Source organism: Podarcis melisellensis (genome assembly GCF_964234715.1).
Source record: "Podarcis melisellensis genome assembly, chromosome: 14".
NCBI lineage: Eukaryota > Metazoa > Chordata > Lepidosauria > Squamata > Lacertidae > Podarcis > Podarcis melisellensis.
In genome coordinates this window covers 48,743,289-48,765,002 of record NC_138546.1, presented here as the reverse complement: position 1 = coordinate 48,765,002, position 21,714 = coordinate 48,743,289, and the positions used below count along the sequence as shown (strand labels likewise).

Sequence of the window (21,714 nt, the reverse complement as noted above, 5' to 3'; positions counted from 1 at the left end):
TGGGTATATGAGCAGAGCCGACTGTGTATGTGCCAATCAGGTTTAAATGATACATCAAAACAGGAGTGGGGAGGAAACAACTTTTTACCTGCTTCCCAGTTTAACTTTTTCAGTTGAAAAGCAACACTAAGGAGAGTTAGGCCCTGAAGGGAAGCCTGCAGCTGATGCAGTAATTCTGCTTTAATTGATCAGGCTGTGTACCACTGCCAACTCCCCACCAATATCAGATGAAGTCAGGTTGGTTACAGCACAATGCCCATGCTCCATTTCAACAAGAGATGTCAATGCCCACTGCAGCAGCCCATTTGTTTTGGAAATATATTATTCAACTTTTATCATTTGAATATTCTTGGGGGGGGGGGGACACTTGCCTCCCTAATTTCAAACTTCAGTTGAAGATTTGTGAGCTCTTCCTGAACAGTCACAAGCTCAGTCTTTAGTTCCTTTCTCTTGGGGAAAGTTCTTTCTCCAGATATAATAGAGTCATCAGCATCAAAATACTCATCATCAGATTCTAAGGAACAAATGAGATTTTTTTAAAAAAAGTTATCTAAGTAGAAATAGACTACATAAAAACATTGCCCCAATGGTGGACTGATCAGCCTCAAATATGTCAGTAAACAGAAACAACCTGATCACTTCTTTTATTTTTGTTACCAAGAGCTCTGTGCTTCTAACCTGTTTCATATTTTTAAGGATGTTAACTAAAAGTCCTAATACATTATCCAAGTCAAAGGATAACCTTTTAATTATTCTGAGTATGCTCAAATTCAAAGCATGGCTCACCCCAAGGCTTCCCTATCATTCTACTACATTGATAAATGTATCTTTCATTTACGTATTGTAAACCTGACTCCACAAGTTACGGCATTCATGGAAAAACTGCCATTATTCCCTTAACCTGTTAAACTGTTGGCATCTCATCATGATTTAAATCATCATGGATCATCCCGTCAGTAACAGCATGAGAGAGCCAAATTAAGAGGCAATAAGATCACTACATGTTGGTGATCTATTCAGCGACAATCAGCATCATATTTCATTTTTTACCTGATCCTACTCCTTCCAGCAATAGGGATGTGCCAAGAAAATCTTTTTGTCTATCAGCAATAGCAGGAATGGTGGATACCTAAGAAGATTGCAAGATACAGAGAATGAGCTGTGGTTCTAATTTTGTTGTTTGCATTTTTCTAAAATGCCCTCATTTTAGAAAACGCAACATTGCACCTCTCTCTATTCCGAATAAGAGTTTTTACTTGTCTTCACATCAATCACATTTTCAATCTGTAGCATGTGTTTTTGATCTCTCCCCATATGATGAATATTGTGTATTTACTTTTGCACTCGAAGCTGAAGCAGCTGGCTTCTGTGGGAGCGTAATGCTATCAATGAGTTCAAAGACACGCTTGATCTTCTGATCAGAAATCCTCAAGTGAAGTAAGGGAAGCTCTCCTGATACTTTGAACCTAAGGATATTTTTAAAAGGATGGCATTAAAAGTGTTTGATGTTACATACAAGGCATGTAACAAAACTAGACTACCAACAATCAATTTTATTAACCAACTGATACAAAAGTGAAATCTACAGAGGAAGAAGAAAGTACTGAAATACCAAACAAGTGAATTTCAGAAAAAATGCTTTCTACAGTTCATTTTTCCAAGAAACACATGGAATCCATAATTACAACCAATTAAATTGTGATACATTACTTAGCCATTCTGGCATCCTTCTCCACCATTGATTTGGCAAGCTGTATGTGTATGTCCATGGGATGCAATATGTGCAGAGGTGAGGGATGTTCAAATCGAGCCTTTTTCCAATCTTCTCCTGAAGAACAATTAATAATTTGCATCTCTTAGTAACTTTAGCATGAGAGAAAATATACATTTCTAATTCAAAAGTTATGTTCTTAAACAGGGGTCTGCAACCTTTAAGATAAAAAGAGCCACTTGGACCCGTTTCCGAAGAGAAAAAAAAACTGGGAGCCGCAAAACTCGTCATTATAAAAATAACTTTTTTGTCACTTTTTTATTATTTCTTTGTTTGACCCCTCAGAATTACTCCTCCTCATAGAAATAAATGTTAAATTAACAAGTTACCTTTTGTGTGTGTGTGTTCTTCACTCCCCTTCAAAACAGTGACCAGCGTACATGCCCCCTTTCAATGCAGTGACCAGCGTACATGCCCCTTACAATGTAGCGGGCGGACGGGAAGGTGACGTCGGGACGGTGCGTGACTAATGCACGCACCGCCCCCATGCGACGTCACAGCCAGTACAGCGCCAGCCACAGTGGGGAGTGTCGGGGCGCACAATGCACCTCCTCCCCTTGCTAGTATCCGCCCCGGAGCCGCAGCAAAGGTGTAAAAGAGCCACATGCGGCTCCGGAGCCGCGGGTTGCAGACCCCTGTTCTTAAACATGTAAATCCAGATATAACCCTGGTAGAAAGAAGCACTAGTCTTAAGCAACTGATCAATTGCAGAAAACCCAATACACTAGATGCACTATCTATGAAAAGTTCAACAATTCTACCATAGCCATCTTGTTACCCCCTTAAAGAGTACTTGCTAATCTTTAAGGGACCACAATACTTTGTTTCTACTGCAACAGACTAACATGGCCACTTCTCTAAAACTGTAACATCACAGTTGCTATTAAGAAGCACCAAACTCAAGGTAAATCTGGGATGCATAACTGAAGCTAATGACATTCTGCTGACGTCAAGATTACTATCATTCACCATCAGCTGAAGATGCTTATTTTCTCAGAACTTTAAAATGTATTGTTATTTTAGTGATGCTTTAACCTATTCCATTCTTATTTATACATGCATTATACACACACACACACATACACTTTTTAAATAAAGTCTCTATTTAACATGGCACTTCTACCTCCCCACCTAGACTCCCTTATGCGCAACAACAGGGATGGGAACAGGTTACTCTCACCCAGTCTTGGACTTCTGTGCAAATTCTGGCTGAACTGAAATGTCTCAGCACTAAATCAACACAGTACAAAATGGAATCTGGAGGTACAGAGCAACAGACAGAAAATGGATACCACAAATTGTCAGATATCCCCCATGGTGGGATCGGGACAGAACTGTGCTTTACTGAGTTTTAAATCCCCAGAGCCCCACACCTACTTCTTACTTCAGAAAGGATATGACAAGTCCTTTACTCCTAAGCATATTTGGTTGCTCTATTCATCCCTGGAGTTTCAAGTACGGTAGCTAATGACTTCCAAGCACCTGCTTTCTTCCCCTTTCTACAGGCTTCCTCACACACACCTACTTCCCAGATTTATACCTAGGTACCTCAAAGCACAGGTTGTTCCCTTGTCTGTGAATGAGGCTCTGTGGTTCCTGCTTCTCTGCCAATCTCGGTTCACCTGCTCTGTCAGATACACTTTATACAGCCACAATGGAGGCTGCAGAGCTACCACTGCAACACATCCAGCCCAGCCGTGTTTACTTCTGGCCAGGCCAGTTGCAAGGTTCTGCAGAAACAGGCACCAGTTGCCACCTCTTCCTCCTAACACCAGTATACAAATTATTTTGTCTTGGGATTTGATTCTCAAAGCATTGCTTTCAGCTCCAAACACCAGCCAGTAATCAAGACTCTGTTTACATGTAACTTTTATTTCCTTACAGACTGAATACCTGATAAGCCAAACAGCAGTTGCACATTCTTGATTTCTACATCAAACTTGTCATATGCTTTATCCATGATCTCTTCCAGTGATGTACTTGAGGTATGGTGGTTGCCTTGATTGATGCTGTTCAACTATTGAATAATCACTTTTCATTATTGTTTAGAACATATTAGACACCTCATTTTCACAGATTCATCTTTCATAGCAGCAAGATTAATCAGCAGACTGATTTATGGAATGATTTTTAAAAATATATAGGTTCATTAACTTAAAATACTACAAATGACCAGTGAAATAGTCTTCAGGGTTAGTCAATTATCAGAGTTCACCAAAAATGATAGAACTCTAAAGGAAGGGGCACAGAGCACAAACCTCAAGACTCAGGTCACGTAGGTCATTCACTAACAACACCCACTCCTCCATTTCTAAACTATTTAAATGAAGAGACCTTTTAAGCTTTGATCTTTAGAAACCTAAGGATTATATACCTGAAAAGTACCAAAGTCCAGAATAAGAAGGTTGGATTTTTCATGGTGGAAACCTGTCTGTGGTATCAGAAGATAAGAAGGTTTCAGATTAATCCTCAAGTCAAGGACTTTGCGAGTTTCAATAATATGTGCAAGCCCTAAAACACAAAACAAAATGAGGATACTTTTAAAAATCTTGAGTGTGCAGTGTAGAAAATGGTGCAGGCTTTAAAACAAATAGATGTTAAACAGCATTCAAAAGGTCATTTGGTCAGTCTTCTGTAATCCCTCTATGTAATCAAGCGAACACGTTTCTGGAAAGATACCTGTGGCAGTCCTCTCTTTAATTTCTTCTAGCTTGGAAAGAGTGGCCGTTGTTAAGCGTTCAAGGTCCATGCCCTTGCTTGTCTGGAAGAATTCCACCATTGCATTTATTGTTTTCTGCAAAAGAAAATTTTGTTTATGCAGTTTTCGTAATGGAATTGCAAATCCATGAATAAAAAATACAGGACTTCAAGAGAAAGAAACACTGTTAATCATTACTGAACAATACTCACTGCATCATATATAATTTCCACAGGCTGTGATTCAACAAAGAATCTCTGATCTGCAGTACTGTCTTCTGGATTATTCTCAAATTCTATTTTAAGCAGAGATGATCGTGTGTCCCCAATGGAAGCCACGAGTGAAGGAACAATGTTCTGCTGTCTCAGACCAGTTACATACCAGTGTTCAAGCTTTGCTTCTACCCTGCAAGTTAAAAGTTGACAATCTGAATGCAGAACTTATACATGCAGTTAAATATTAATCAATATTACAGGGACTAGACTTGGCCATACCAAATCAGGTGTAAGGCAGAACAAAATCGGAAAAGAATTTGGCAGAGCACCACTTTTGTGAATGTGTGTGTCTGTAAGTAGCATCAGTTTAAGGAATAAGGTAACGGTATGTATAGATGAACAGAATATGAACGATTCGCTTTCAGTTAGTCCACTTTGCCTTATTTAGACATAGAATTGCTCTTCTGGGCTGAGCTCAAAAGAAGCTAATTTTGCTTAACAGTTACAGCCAGCTGTGCACAGAACTAATTGGCTGAAATTTGTGATGTCAATGAGCCTCCACACCTCTGCCCCAAATAACTTAAGAGGTTGTCCTGTTTCCTTTTGTTTTTTTAAAATAGAATGAGGAGAATACACATAACGAGGAGCATATACATATCCAAACCTTTTAAAAGGTAACGGAAAAATGCACAGCCCACCTGAAGCAGGAGGGATAGCAAGCCTATGCACTTAACTGTGAATCAAAATTTATGGCACATATATCTGTCTCTGCTTTGAAAAGAATAGATATAATCTGAGACAGAATCCATTTTTAGGTTTCATCATAGTGTCATCCCGATATATCCTAACAAGTTATAGATGGGTTTCAGCACCCCTCACACCACTCATTTAATGGCAGATACTAGACTTGAAAAGTTTCATGTCTCTAATAAGAACTGTCCAAAAAACACACTAGTTTAAAAAAAGAAACATGAAACAGATAATTTAATTTAATTTCTAATCACCCTTCACCACAAGGTTCAAGGTCGGGTTACAGCAATGTAAAAATGCAATACTAAAATCAGTTAAAACAATTTACAACCAAAGGACTGGATTAGTTTTTACTATGTGCCATCAACCACGTACCACTACCACAACAGAAACTTACTTAAGGGCTTGTGCTCCTGGTCTCTGTGATATTTTAGTGCTTAAATCAATTATCTGGATTTTAAGAGTGTCTGGAACATTTCTGTCTTCTTTAATTGTAAAGGAAGTGCTTAAGAGTTTCAGGGATACCACATGGGCAACATACTAAACAGAAAATATAAGCAGTAAAGAAAGTTAGCCATACATTTCATTGCCCACTGTACTCATCAATGTCTACTTAATAAACATATATACAGCAAAGTAAGACAAAACTTGTATTTAAAGGATTCTTGAAAAATATTAATTACGCCAAAGTTTTCTCCAATGGCTAAGTTCCAAGATGCAGCAAGACTTTATTGATGGCAAACTGCACTAACTCTTCTAATGCATGTGTAGTTTAGGTCAGGGATGAACCAAATTGCAAGGTGGGAAGACTCCAGTCTTTCACCAAGCACATGTCTCAAAATATCAGCATAGGACTAACAAATTATCATTGGTGAATACTCCATTTTAGAAACCAATATCCATTACATTATTCTCCCAGAACATTTAGCTTAAGCCTAGGCCTCTAGCATCTGGCCTAGCCTTTGCCTAACTATGTATGGATTGTGACCAGAATGGTGAGGCGTCTGGAAAGTCTTATGAAAACAGGCTGAAAGAGGGATGTTATGCTTAGCATAGAAAAGAGAAGATATGATTGTGGTCTTGAAATGCCTTCAGAGCTGTTATGCAGAACATGTTGCTCCAGGAGGCAAGGACTAAAACTGATTGCAGGGAAGCAGATTTGAGTAAAGCATTAGGAAAAACTTGCTGAGAGTATGCACTCTTTCACAGTGTAACAGAATACTTCAGGCAGTAATGAGCTCTCCTTCACTGGAGGTATTTAAACAAAGGCCAAATGAAAGGCCATCTGTCTAGGATGCTGCAGTTTCACTGAGAAAGGGGGTGGACTAGATAGTTCCCAAGGTCCCTCTCAACTCAGCCTACTTTCCATTCAGTGGCCTTGAACCATTTGCCAGTGACAAAGCACCCAGGCTTCAAACTACTTTACAAGTTAATAATGGTTCAATAAATTTATCTATTAACCCTAGGAGTGCTCAGCCTCTCTAGCATCCATTTTTAAAAAATAGTTGTTATTAAACATTTTCTTGATTTACAAAATTGTCTCTTTTTCAGGTTTTAGAGTCTTTTCTACAGATCAATAACATTTGATGTGAGATATTAGTGTTGTATACAGTATAAGTTTGGGGAAGAAGAGGTGGGGAGACTGACATGGGGACAAATAGAAGAGGACGCCTTCACACCATTATGACTCTCCTTTATACACAGCCCAATGAAACAACAAGAACCCACCAACAGCAAACAAATCAATATGACTAATTTGACCCAACAATTTCTCTTGGATCCATTTTCATCCAATGTAAAAAATAAAAAAGCCCTTAGAAGAAAATAATAATTTGGAGAAAAACAACTGCCACACACACACACATGATATTCCTACATTTATTAAAAAGTACAAATACCTTCTTGGGTAAAGACAGATTGTGAGAACTGTCACTATAGCCGATGGCAGTGAAAAGCTTCGCCTTCTCTTCTTGTGTCATGAGATCATCAATAGCTGAACAAAAGGTTTGAGATATTGTCATTAGCTACTCATTTCGAGTGCTTGCTTATTTTTAAAATATTTTCACATCACTTGCAGTATTTGAAGAAAAGATTCCACTAAAACTTCTAGTGAGATTTTATTGAATAGAAACCCTGAATTGCTTTACAAATAGACATGAAGTGTGGGTGTCTCTTGTCCCATTTTTACTGATGAACTCTGATATTATTTTATCACTGAAATGATGCCACAAATTTAAGGAAAATATAGGAGCCACTATAGCCAGTAATATGAAAATTTGTGCAATCCAGGCAATCCACATAAGCTAAGTATCTAGTGCCCCAGCTACTCGTAGATGCAAACCTACTTTCAGGAACTGAAAGTTCTTCTTCATCTTTTTTCTTAGATTCCTTCTTCCCCCACAATCCACTAAACCATCCACCACCTTTCTTCTCTCCATCAGTTGATTTCTTTCTCAACAGCCTTTGTCCTGACCTTATAACCTATAAATCGGAAAGTTTAAAAAATGCATGAAAGAAAAATTAGATACACTGTGGCATTGCAACCGCCAATAAGCAAAGGATGCACAAGAGATCACTCCTAAGGAAAAACTGAAAAATGAGTGTTGAATGGCAAACTAGTTTTTATTTTTTAAGCATTGCATGTTTAAGTGGCCTTCCTCTCGCTTCCAGAAGACAATTTTTGGCAAAGGATAGAATGGAGATGTTTTGCTAATAAATAGGAACTATGTAATAGGAGTCTGCAAGAAGAACAAAGGTGAACATCTTACTATAGAATCCTAGTTGTGTTGATGGGAGCCAATTTCAGCCTTTCCCTAGATGTTCCCTAAAGTGTTACACCACTTTAGCCAGAATGCATAGTGGGACAGGTTTATTTAAAAAAAATCTGGTAAAGATAAAAATTGGGTAAGTAGGGAGCACCCTGGAGAGTCTTCCCAACTTGCAAGGGGACCCTCCCCAGAGAGGACAGGGAGGGTCTCCTCACGAGCCAGAGGTGCAGCAGGCCTTTCTTGAGGCTGCTCTGCCTCCCCGCCTAGCAACTGACAGGCAGACAGATCGGACGCAAGTGGAGAGCTGCCTACATTCATCGTAGTCGTTTCTTAATAACTACGATGCAATGAAAAAAGATAAAGTAGAGCTTACCTCAGTTTGTGCTTGCTGTCTTGCTAAAACAATATTGAACACATCTAGAGCTTTTTCTAAATCCTGTGGAACAAATGCATAAAAACAACTTTAATGTAACATTTTAACAGGGCAGTTAGCAGTTATTTCAGCAAATCTCATCAATCAGTGCGTATTAGGACCAGTCATGTGCCATCCAATGCCTTCAAAGGATGTTACCTGGATGACAAGTCTCATTTAATTAATTCAATTAAGCCACTTTTTCTCTCTTTTGCTTCACAGCAAACTTGCTTTGCAGTCATTTCACAAAGCTGTGCATGGTACTCATCCTCATTAGTTATGTTGATGCACTCAACAATATGAAGAAGAGCAAGGACAGGGAACCTTCAGCCCATGGGCAAAACCTAGCCCACCAAGGGAGATAATTTGGCCCGTGAGGAGATTTCCCCCAAACCATGGCCACACACCTGACATCATGGGACATCAGGTGTGGTGCAGATACCACTCTGGCTTCAAATGAACAATCAAGAGCTTAAAGTGAGCTCCCAATTGTTCCTTTGCTGAAGAAAGGTGCACAACCCTATTAGTTGATGGGTGGTGACGGCATGCCTTGCTCTAGATTGGGGAAGTGGTCGGTCTCTCTTTTGAAAACAGTCCTGTGCTGCTTCTTGAACTTTTGTTTTTTGGAGGTTCAAAAAACAGCATTCTGAAGTTCCAGAAACTGGGCCCTAAACACACAAAGTTGCCGTGTGTCATAATGATGTCAGATGATTGACAAGTGGGCAACCCCACCCGCTTGTCAAATTTGGCCCATTTTCTGCCAAGCAGAAAAAAATCCCCTCCACTGGCATACAGCCTTAGCCTCTTCTGCTATATTGGTGTAATTTGGGGATAAGGGTGAAATTGCACTAACTGCTTGGTCTGCATCTCAAGCTCCCCTTTCCCCGTGTCTGAATTCTGTTCAGGGTTCGCATACCAGCTGCAGTGCTTTGTTACAAACAGTTCAAGGTTGGGGGCCACTGGATGGGGGATCATCCATCCTCCCTTTCTCTAAGGAATGTGTGTACATGCATTGATAGGTATAAAGTCAGTGCTGCGGTCAGCAGTGTTTTAGGTCCAAACTTATTATTCCTCTTGCAATACCATTACTATTACTAGTAGAACTATGGATACAACTGAGTTGAATCTATCTGGATATTTGGATCTCTACATCTAAACCAGAGAACTGTACTTAGTAGAACACTTCATGATGCACTTGCATCTCTTACATTTATGTAGTTAGTGTGTTGGACGTGTTTTGTGTTTTAAGACAATAAAAACTTTACACTGAACTGTGTGGACAAGGAGATTTTTAACCGTCAACTCTGGAAAGCCTGGCATCTGGAGGGCAAGAAGAAACTGATGCTCTGCTGGACTACTACTCTGCTAAAGCTGTGAATACTCTGCTGATCACGCTGGTCAAGGTGTAACATCATATTGCCACCATAACATAATAACATGCTATGTATTTATATCCTGCTAATAGTATCAAATGTTGCTTAGCACCTACCATAAGTAAACTCTCAGTTTCATTCCAACAAAATAAGTCAGCTCTTATTGCTGAAGTCCGTATTAGAAAATATATCTACAAAATGATTTCACAAGGTAATATTACATATGGATTAAAAAATTGCCAGAGTAGAAAGAAATTGAGAAGGTTTTGTATTTGTGGAGGTGTCACCCCTTCCCCAGTTTATAGCAATGCATTGCATTTACAACACCACACACTCTAGAAACACATCGAATACCTGCAACTGTCTCTGTGTTTCTTCTGATACTTTGGTTTGTGTCAGTTTGCTTTTATAAACATTTTTGTAGCTTTTCAGAAGCTGCCGATGATGCCTTATGTTACTCCACGACCACATGCAGCTGTATCGTCTGATATGGACTTCAAGGATGCTATTTCCTGCATATTTCCACCTGCAAAAAAAACACACATCCCAATTACATTTTCAATACAAATGACGAGAAATTGTTGCAACCTGGAATAATACTACAGAACAGAGACTGGCAGAAGAATGCAATAGATGGGGCAAGGGATCTCAAGTTTCAGAGGTTTCACGGGAGCAGCGAGTAAATTACTTTTCTTTAAAGTGGGCTACTGAAGCAAAGAGAGCTTGGAGGGAAACCTGGAGTGGTATGTGAAACAAATGACAGTCCAGTTCAGGTTGCATTATTTCCAAAGATGCCATGGAATACAAACTTTTTTGTTCGCCATTTAATTTCCCAAAATCTGAGAAGATACATCCATTGTACATACTCAAAATGTTTGAGAGTTGGCTGCTGAGAGTCCAGTCATGGGCTTTGCAAACCGGGAAGAAGCCACAACTCCTCACAGGAAAAATTAGAATCCCCCCTGTAAGAACAGACTACAACTGACATTTGACACGTATAGGATATGGGCTATACCGCGTAGGGGGGCATTTAGAGCTGACCACCTTAGTCATGTCAGGGATGATGAGAGTTGCAATACAAAAACATCCATTGGCTCAAGATTGAAGAACATGGGGCTAGAGGGTGGGAAATCACTCTAGTTTCCAACTTAAGCACAAAACTGTTTAATATTCTTATAAAACAGTTGCCACCTATGTGTCAATTTGTTTCAATAATATAAGCCAACCAACAGCCTCAAAAACAGGGCAAGATAACAAAAGGGGTAGTAGCAGTAGAGAAGGATTTCAATTTCTTAAAGCTTGCTTTAGAAAAAATGGGGAAAGCCCAAGAGAGACCTGATATTTCTTATGAACACATCCTACTTTCTCACAGATCACCGTGTATGCACGGTGGTGGACACTTACAGCACATACAGGAGTTCTGTTTGACCATCCATGTGAAGAACACTTTAGGAATGCTGTTAGCTGTCCTGAGTTATGAGAATAATTAGCAATCTTGCCATAAGCATGTAAGAAGATTAAAAAGCAAGAACAACAAATACAGAAAGGTCTACAACTTACCACTGTTTGGCATTCTTATGCAGTGGTACCTCTGGTCTGTACTTTCTGTATGGGAAATTTCGAACCATATAATCTATGGACTCCAGAAGGTCAATCATACTAAGGTACTAAACAAATGAAGGGGGACATTGTATCTTACCACCAGGAAATCACAGTATTTAAAGCATTCAGACTAAAGAGACTAAAGATTGCCATACTAGAGACAAGACAAAGGTCTATTTAGTTTAAATAACTGTATTGGACATACAAGTATCCTTTTCTTATAAAGAAAGAAAGGAATAGCCATCACTCAGTAGTTGTCCCTGGCATAGAGGTATGTTGTGTCAGAATACAGAAGTCCTAATTTTTAGCCAACAGATCTTTTTTAACAGACTCAATTCAAACCATATACAATGGTACCTCCAGTCACAAACGTAATTCGCTCCGGAGGTCTGTTTGTAACCCGAAACCGTTATTTTGCTAATGGCGCCTCCTGCTGCCGCCGTGCTGCCGGAGCGTGACTTCTGCTCGCATCTCGGGGCAGAGTTTGCAAGCGGGAGCATCTACTTCCGGGTTAGCAGAGCTCGTAACCCGAAGCATTCGTAAGGAGGATGGTACATAACATGAGGTTCCACTGTACTAAGAACATGAAGCTTTCTTCAAAACTTAAGGCAAATTAATGCTGATCACAATACAGTGGAACCTCTGGTTACGTACTTAATTAGTTTCAAAGGTCCATTCTTAACCTGAAACTGTTCTTAACCTGAAGCACCAGTTTAGGTAATGGGGCCTCCTGCTGCTGCCGCCACACGATTTCTGTTCTCATCCTGATGCAAAGTTCTTAACCCGAGGTACTATTTCTGGGTTAGCGGAGTCTGTAACCTGAAGCGTATGTAACATGAGGTACAGCAAACCTCTATTGAGAGAAATACATTCCTTACACCAGGGATGTGAACCCCTGCCCTGTGGGCCAATCCTGTCTCGCCGGAGGGTAAAATTTGGACTGGGAGGTCATTTACGTCATGCCACACCCACCTATCAAACAGCTGGTGTTACTGGGCAGTGTCAGCAGATTGGGGAAAGAGTTCTAACCTGTTGAGTGCTGCTTCACCAACACAATCTCTATAGGAAAATGCTGAAGAAGCAGGACCTAGACACACACGCTTCATGGATCAACTGTCAGTTATGTTGGTCATGATGCTGATTGACATGTAACAACCCACCTGTAAAAGTTGGCCTGCAGGGTTTGGGGAGAAAATGATATGGACCATCAGACCAAACAGGTTTTCCACCCCTGTCTTTCACCAGACTGGGAGAAATACATGTTCCTTACTCTAAAAATGCTCAAGAAAACAGGCTCTATCACATTTCACTAGTTAAACATGTAGTTTTATAACGTATTTATAAGGTATTTGTCCTCATACACATTCTTCCAGTATGGTTTGCGAAGTAACAACATGAGCAAGTAACTAAGAGCAAGGTGACACAGGTGACTGAAGTTAATGGCACAAAACTAAAAGAAGACTAAAAAACTAAAAAAACTAAAACTCATAAAGTTGCAAGCCATCTTACCTGTGGCTTGGTCAGTTCAACTGAAATGCTCTGGACTTCCATGCTCCCAACAATCTTAGGAGTTTGTAGTTCAAGTTCTGCATGAGGGTTAATATACAGCTTTGCAGATGCTGATACTGGTTTAAATACTTTAATGGGGGGGGGGGAGAGAAACAAGTCCTTAAATCAGAATTAGCATAATACTATGAAAATAAGTTAAAAGCAGTGTTGCACTATACAATATACTGTAAAAAGTAACTACTGAAGTAAAGAGTTGCTGCCCCTCACTACCAGCAGAGGCAAGAATTGTGTAGCCACAAACCCAAATTCTGTCCTTCATACTTACTATACTGATCATTTGGAGGCTCTTGGCAAGGTGAAGGGACTCCCCTTTTCAACTGCTCCTGTAAATGACAAAAATAAACCTTTAAACATCTGAAACATGCATATTCAAACTGGGGCACAGTTAGAAACTGGGATGGAAAAGCTATTCACCACATGACTCCTGGAACTTGGGTTGTGGTCACCAACACAGAATGTCTAATTGCATTTTTTTAAAATCAGCAACACTTTTTATTTATTTTTGGGCTGCAAGCTTGCCACAGGCTACGGAGCCGATACGCTCAGGCTTTTCGTTTAACGTCTCCCCCACCACCACCACCACAGCCTTCAAGAACTAACGCCTGCCCTCTTTCCAGGACTACCAGATGCTCAGTTTCTGAAAGGATGTGCCTTAAGCTAAATAACTGCAAACTCATGATGGGCACACGATATTCTTCTTTATTTCAGTGTGCCCCTCACAAGGAAGTGAAAGGTCCCCCACCCACTACTATTTCCCCACCTTTGGTGTAACTTTCAGCCAGGCTGCTGTGGTGTTCCTTTCCGCAAAGGCATCTTTGCATGGACCTGGAGGCGTCGCCTTCCCCTGTGCAGTTCCAAATGAGTCTCCCTTCTGCACAAGACATCCAGCAAGCCTACCATGCCACCCACCACTTCTGTCCCTTCTCCTCAGTCCCCTACCTTGGAATGCCAAGGAGACCCAAGCAGACCAAGGGGGTCTGTATGTTGTACTCGCCCTGGCACCCCATTGGTGCTCACTGGAGGAAGGCTGATGACCAGGGCTTTCTTAAGCATAACCGCTGCGTGGTGCAAAGCTCCCTCCGGCGCGCGCACACACACACACACATTTCCCAGAGCTTTTTAGGGAGGACAGCAGCAATTTTAATCCGGAGTCTCAGGTACCAGAGACAGCAACTAGACTTCTGAAATTGTTCACAACTGGACCACCCCTTGTTGCAAAACACGCCTGCTGCCTGGTTAGTTTCGAATGCTGAACTGGGGTGTCAGGATTGGTCATTGTCCTCTTCAGATCACCACACAAACGCTTCTTGTTCTTTTATAACTTTTTATTGTGTATTAACAAAACAATCTTATAAACGGTTCTGAACTATTCTTCCTCAGAGTCACTTATTTCAGCTACCCTCCCTGTTGTTCTTGTTGCTCTCCTCTGTTAGCTTCACTGCTCTCCTTCCCCCCCTTGGGGAAAGCTTTCTCCCTCTGAGAAACTGGAAACTTCTAACTCTAACTCTTCCCTGACATGGGGGGTGGGATCGCTTTGGTGAAGCTCAATTCTGACATAATTGTCTCACGACTTCTGAGTTCCAATTCATACGTATAGCTTGCATATAATAAAAATATTTACAGAAACTGTTCCACAGCTTTTTCTCCAAAACAGTATTACACTTTCATAGACTGTATCTCTTGTACTGAAGGCTATCTAAAATAGTATTCCAGTGTTTTTCAAAGTAATCCCAATGAACAGAACTTGCATGTAACCATACCTATTTGGTCTAAATTTTTCACCTACTGCTTTGAAAAGCTGTATGTAAAATATGTAGGCTGACCATCTAAAGTAGACAACCACAAAGGAAAACATTGGAGGAGGATGTGGGAATCAAGGTGTGTGAAACAGAGGAAAACAAATGTTTCATTTGACACAACACAACAGAAATAAATATGAGGATTTAACTCGCAAGTAAGCACATTAAGAACTGAAGTATGAGAACTCAAGCTATATGACACGAGATTTTCCCTATTTTCCTTCCTCTATAAGAAAATATATTGCAAAGCTGGTAGATTACTGCAGTCCCAAGAAATAAATCTGCAGATGTGAAAGAGAAACACAAAATTAAGCCAAATTAGTATTTCAACCAGGAAAAGGTAGCCATGATTGAATGTTCTCACTTCCCTGTTACTTATAAAATAATGCAATAAAAGAAAGGAATAAATAAAATAATGCAATAAAGGAAAGAGGTTGTTTCCATCATGCTATTTGTGTTGTGATTTAGCTCTTGTCTCATAACTGTGTCGTTAACACTCTTTGGAATGAGGATATTAGCGATTCAAAAACCAGTTTCCTAAAACAGACTGATACTCTTGTTACTGAGACACGCTAGAGTTTATATACAGACGTTTTTTAATTAAGGAATTGCAAACAATCATGAATCTAAATTATAAACTGTAACAGGTTCTGTTCACTGTTAGATAAAGTGTTCTTATCATTGAATCCCCAACTTCCTGTTTAGATAGTAGGATCTCATGACCAGAGCCATATGGCAAAAACATTCAAAATGAAGCAAAAGCTGTACATATGCAACTGTTATTCATATGCACCATCTCTGCAAACTGATTACTTAACATATTTGTCAAATATTTATGTTCCAAAGATTTATGTTTCTACAACCTGTATTAAGGATTTGGAGCCAGACTTTATGCCATTTGGTTAAGGGAAACTGTGAATGCACTAACTGTTCCTGATCACAGAATCAAAATGAGTAGTTCTGCTTTTCCTTACTAGGTATTGATGACCATTATTTTGTGCTGTTGGTTTTTATTCTTCTCAAATTCTATTTGCTAGGACTGATTATCTATCAGATAGCTATTGTCCCACTGCATTACTCATGCTGAAGAAGAAACTTGCCATTACTTCATACACGCTATTAAGTCTATACCACAAAGCATATCTGTTATCAGGAAAATTAAATCCTCTTCCAATGTAAGTGACTACATTATTTTAAGCTATTAGGCACAATGCCCTAGACTACAGTTGGGTCTTGTGCTGACCAAGAGGAAGCTCCCTATCTAGATTATAGATGGAATCACTTCATTGAAATAGTTCCTTTCTATTGTGTTAGACAAAAATGAAACTTCTACAGGCCAGCAGTTTGAATATCCAACTCAGCATATTAAAAGTAAGTATGTGGACTTATACACCATAGGTCCAACTTAATGCTCTCTCAGATCTCAGGCATTAATCTTTCCTAACCATGCTTGAGGAGGTCTAGATTCTAGATCCTTAAACTGAAGAATCCAGGTACTGAATCTGGAAACAGCTGCATACAAAGCACGCGCGCACATGCATGCACTCACACACACACACAACACCGGAGCAGTCTAGTGCTCTGAGCAAAGAAAGCCACTTCCATGGCAGTCTCACAAAGATGGCAACCATAAGCAATGCACACCTGGAACAATCAATTAACGCTAATTAGAAAAAGAATGCAAATCAAATGTTTTCTTCTTCTTCTGGGAAGCATGTAGAAAGGCTAAATGTATGCCTGACAGTTCCAGAAAGGCAACACAGCCACAAATGCCCAAGACTTGGGGTGGGATATGGTCAAAGGCACATGAGGTAGACACCTTGCTGAAGGTAAGGAGGTCTCCGTCTAGGCAATACCTGGATAGCTGTCTGCCTAGGATTTTCAAGTAAACCACCTTCAGTTCCATGACAGAAGAAAGGCAGGATATAAATGTAAGGGGAAAATTTATAGAAAGGCAGAATATAAATCCTGATAAAAGTAAACAAGGACTGAGGCTAAGTGGGTAGAGCACATGCTTCCCATGCACAAAATCCCAGGTTAAATCCATGGCATCAGTCATAGGGTTACAAGGCTAGGAAAGGTCTCTGCTTATGGTTTTGGAGAGTAGACCATACTGTAGTAGGTAATCCAAGTCAGTATAAGGCAGCTTCACATGTGTGGGAAACTAAAGAGGAATTTGTGAAATCAAGTATGACTGAGTGGGCACAAGATGTGGGTCAATATATTGATTATGAATTATGGGGAAAGTTGTGGAAAAAGAACTTTGAATTTTATGGCATGTTATGTGATAAAAGAAAATATTATGAAAATGGCCCACAGATGGTATTTAACACCCACCAGATTGACGAAAATGTCTAAAAAAGGAAAAAGCTGACTTATTCGAAAACAAGACCCCAAGGTGGCTATCACCAATGGAAGCTAAGGCTCGGAAAAGACTCAATATGGAGGCCAAATGGCCGAAATATTGGGAAATAATAGAAAAAGATGGAGATAACTGGAGGTTGCAGAGTATGGAGAAAATAAAAGACAAAGTGTGAGATTGGCTACATTATGCTCAGATTAAAGAAGTTTTTAAGTTGGACAAAAAGATAGGATTCCAGGTGGAAAAATCAAAGTTAGAAACAGAATTGTTAGAACCTAAAACTAAGGTACTTTCAAGAATGTATAATTTGCTGTTAAAATGGAATACACAAGATGAAACGGTCAAATCAGCTATGATAAAATGGGCACAAGACATTGGGTACAATATTATGTTTGCTGACTGGGAAAGGTTATGGACCACTGGGTTGAAGTTCACGGCATGTAATGCCTTGAAAGAAAATGTTATGAAAATGATATATAGGTGGTACATGACCCCAGTCAAGCTTGCAAAAATATACCATTTGTCTGACAATAAATGTTGGAAGTGCAAAGAAGCTGAAGGAACGTTCTTTCACCTTTGGTGGACTTGCCCTAGGGTTAAGGCTCTCTGGGAAATGATATATAATGAGTTGAAAAAGGTATTTAAGTATACCTTCCCTAAGAAACCAGAGGCCTTTCTCTTGGGTATTGTCGGCCAGTGGGTGTTAAAGAAGGATCGAATATTTTTCATGTATGCAACAACAGCAGCAAGGATACTTGTTGCCAAGCACTGGAAAACTCAAGATTTGCCCACACTGGAAGAATGGCAGATGCAACTGATAGACTATATGGAACTGGCAGAAATGACCGGCAGAATCCGAGACCTGGGAGAAGAGGCCGTGGAAGAGGACTGGAAAAAATTTAAGGACTATTTACAAAAGTATTGTAAATTGTATGAATGTTAAGAAAGATGCAAGATTAACAACAATATGGTTCCATTAAACTAGTTAAAGGGAATATGAAGATAAATGGAAAAATTGGATAAGATAAATTTTGGATAAATATGAAGTCAAAGTTTAAGTTTTTAAGGTTTGGGTAAAATTATCTAAAATTAGGGATATAATATTGGGAAATTTTAATTTAAGAATTGATACAAGATAATAATTTGCTGGGTAAAGCTCGAGAAACTTGGAACGCAGGAACTAGAGATGCGAGGAAGTCCAAAGAAGTGAAGAAAATATGGTCATTGTCAAAGTATATGTTATTTTGTTTGTTATTATAATCTATTGAAAAATTCTCCATAAATATTTATTAAAAAAAAAAGGTAAAAGCTTCAACAACAACAACAACAACAATATTTATTACGGCCATAGGCCCATACAGGTAAACATAGGCTCTGCCTCAGACGAGCATAGCATAGTGCTGAAACGCTTCCACCATCATACGACTGATCTTACGTCCTTCTTCAGGTTACCACCCAAAATATTAAATTGAAATGAATATACTTACGGTGCCCCCTGGTATAATTCTCAGTGTAAACAAGCAAGACAGCGCCTCCGTGCTATATATAATGTATATAAGACCTCCGATGCAGCTACTCTGCCAGCTAGTTATGCACAAGCCAAGCTAGCTTACAAACGCACGCAGAAAATTGCCAAACGTGAGTGGCAACACAATCGCTGGCAGGCTTTGATTACTGCTTCAAAATCACACAGATCCAGGGAATTCTGGTCTTTGATCAACAGAAGGGTGAGGAAATACCCAAGGGCAGTCATCCCTGCACCGACATGGGAATTGTTCCTGAAGAAATGCTTCTCACAGGCAGATGCTCCCTCCGACCACCTGACGCACCTGTTTACCCACCTACCTATTTGGCCTCCCACCGATCCGGACGAAATAGCCAAGCTAATAGCGCAGCTGAAACCGGGTAAAGCCCCAGGGCCCGATCTGATCCCTGCTGAAGCCATTAAACTACACCCAAAATGGTGGGCTGGCATCTTGGCCAAAACCTTTGATGCAATCAACGCTTCTGGCCTCATCCCCAAAATATGGAAGGAGGCCATTATAGTACCAATTCATAAAAAAGGTTCTCCAATGGAGCCGGAAAACTACCGTAACATCAGCCTCCTTTCGATCATAGGGAAAATTTATGCCAGCTTCTTGCTGACTAAACTATTGCGATGGGTAGATGAGACTAATCAGATTGGCCACGAACAAGCAGGGTTCAGAATTAAACGCTCTACAACCGATCATGCGATAGTTCTTTACCATCTGGCACGAAAGTACTCCTCTCCCCCCCGGGGCTACCTCTGTGCTGCCTTCTTAGACCTAAAGGCAGCCTTTGACAGCGTTCCTAGAAATATTCTATGGGAGAAACTTGCGAAACAGGGCATTGATAGAAGACTCCTATGGCTTATAAGTCAGCTCCATGAAGGCACCCTTGCTAGAGTGAGACTTACCCCTGCGGGCGATCTCACAAATTCGATACCAATAAACAAGGGAGTGCGCCAAGGATGCATATTGGCTCCCTGTCTATTCAACCTATTCATCAGCGACATGCGAGCACCCCTAGTTAACTCATCTCCAAGTACACACGCGCCTAGACTTGCGGACTATCGCTGCCCACTCCTTTTATATGCGGACGACGCGGTAATTCTATCCTATACACGTGTTGGACTAACCAGAGCTTTGAAGATCTTTGCCACGTATTGTCAACTCAACCAATTAACCATCAACCATGCTAAATCCAAGATTCTGATTTTCTCCAGAAGCCGGAGATTATACGAATGGAAGCTTGGTGGAGCAAAAATAGAGCAAGTCCTAAAATTTCAATACCTAGGAGTTATTTTTCAACACAACTTGGGGTGGAAAGCTCAAATTCAACACCTACTTAACAAGGCCAAAACTTTGTCATATGCGCTCCTCCGATTCTTTTTTTCGGATGGAGCTTTGCATGTTCCCTCGGCCCTAAAGGTGTTCAAGGCAAAAGTGGTCGCCGTGCTAGCTTATGCTGCCCCGCTTTGGGCCGTGATGACAGATCTTGCTCCTCTCGAGACACTGCAAAATCAATTCCTGCGGCGGCTCCTAATGCTCCCCCTGTGCGTAAGCAACGCAGCCATGCGACTAGAACTGAAGATCGCATCCTTAGAAACTTGCCTGTGGAAGCAAGTCTTCAATTATTGGTTATCATTGTGGCATAGATTACCAAACCACTACCTTGTCCAGTGCTTATGGCGAGATGAATTCGCTAGCCTTTGGACTAGTAGAATTCATGCCAAACTCCTGAGCTATGGAATCTCTCCTTCAGATTCCCTAAAACTAGACCAAATTACTGCTCAAAGACTGATCCGCCAAAGACTGGATGACATCGATCTACAGCGAAATTATATGCTGGGGGGAGGTGTTTGTTCGCCCCAGAACATTGGTATCACTTTAACTTACTGCGTTCCATCATACCTCTCCTCCCTCTCGACTGTTGCCCATAGACTGGCCTTCACCAAAGCGAGGTTCAACGTTTTTCCCTCCAACGTCCTGAGACATAGATTCTCAAAGGGCCAAGCCCCCGCCACGTGTGAATGTGATAAGGAGACGCCGGAGTCGCTCCAGCACATCATGTTCACTTGCCCCCTGTTCAATGTGCCACGGGCAAATCTGTTGGGATCAATCATACAGAAACTAGAGGGTACCCCACCAAAATTCCACCTTGCTCAAATTTTGCAGGATAAGGATACCCATACGACCCTGAATGTGGCTAGGTTCCTGGTCGCTGTCCTTACCCAAAAGCGACGCCAAGGAGCACTACAAACTAACTAAGGCGTCATATGCCATTCCATTTTATAGTATTTTATTGTTACTGTGGTGTTTTAGCGACTGTTTTTTTTTCCCCATGTGCACAAGCTGTTATTTATGTGTTGTTTTTACCTGTATGGGCCTATGGCCGTAATAAATATTGTTGTTGTTGTTGAAAGGTAAAAGCTTTATGTTGAAAGTGTAATGAAATTGAGGGATCTTTTATTCACATGTAGTGGTCCTGTAAAATCATTAAGGCATATTGGGAAACTATATATAATGAATTTAAAAAGATACTTTAAAAAAACTCTTGGGGGTGGTAACAACGGAGGTCCCCAAAAAACCAAGAGAGTTTACTACTATACGCCACCGCCACAGCTAGAACCTTATTAACACAAAGGTGGAGAACAAGTCTAGTACCCACTAAGGAAGAATGGCAGTATAAAATGTTCAAATATGCTGAACTGACTGGTATGACGAACCAGATAAAATGAAGATAAGGAATACAAGGAGGAATGGACAATGTTTACTGAATATTTTAAGAACCTGTATAAACAAATACATAGCTTAGAAGGTCTTGTGTAAACAATCCAGCAGAACTGAAATAGACAGAGTTTTTAATAAATAA

General features: G+C 40.3%; 1 protein-coding gene across 5 annotated transcripts in view; it reads right to left on the bottom strand.

The window, feature by feature from the left end:
* The window catches only part of VPS13C (vacuolar protein sorting 13 homolog C), a 105,517-nt gene that overhangs the window by 62,365 nt on the left and 21,438 nt on the right, over positions 1–21,714 (bottom strand). For all 5 annotated transcript variants that reach the window (XM_081887547.1, XM_081887543.1, XM_081887544.1 and 2 more), the window contains 16 exons: positions 13,424–13,481; positions 13,099–13,226; positions 11,548–11,654; positions 10,342–10,513; positions 8,576–8,638; positions 7,780–7,915; positions 7,333–7,427; positions 5,832–5,974; positions 4,682–4,874; positions 4,451–4,565; positions 4,146–4,282; positions 3,665–3,788; positions 1,711–1,828; positions 1,337–1,466; positions 1,051–1,129; positions 372–514 (listed from right to left, as the gene is read on the bottom strand). In XM_081887547.1, coding sequence (XP_081743673.1) covers positions 372–514; positions 1,051–1,129; positions 1,337–1,466; positions 1,711–1,828; positions 3,665–3,788; positions 4,146–4,282; positions 4,451–4,565; positions 4,682–4,874; positions 5,832–5,974; positions 7,333–7,427; positions 7,780–7,915; positions 8,576–8,638; positions 10,342–10,513; positions 11,548–11,654; positions 13,099–13,226; positions 13,424–13,481 — 1,941 coding nt within the window. The remainder of the gene's footprint in view (positions 1–371; positions 515–1,050; positions 1,130–1,336; positions 1,467–1,710; positions 1,829–3,664; positions 3,789–4,145; positions 4,283–4,450; positions 4,566–4,681; positions 4,875–5,831; positions 5,975–7,332; positions 7,428–7,779; positions 7,916–8,575; positions 8,639–10,341; positions 10,514–11,547; positions 11,655–13,098; positions 13,227–13,423; positions 13,482–21,714) is intronic.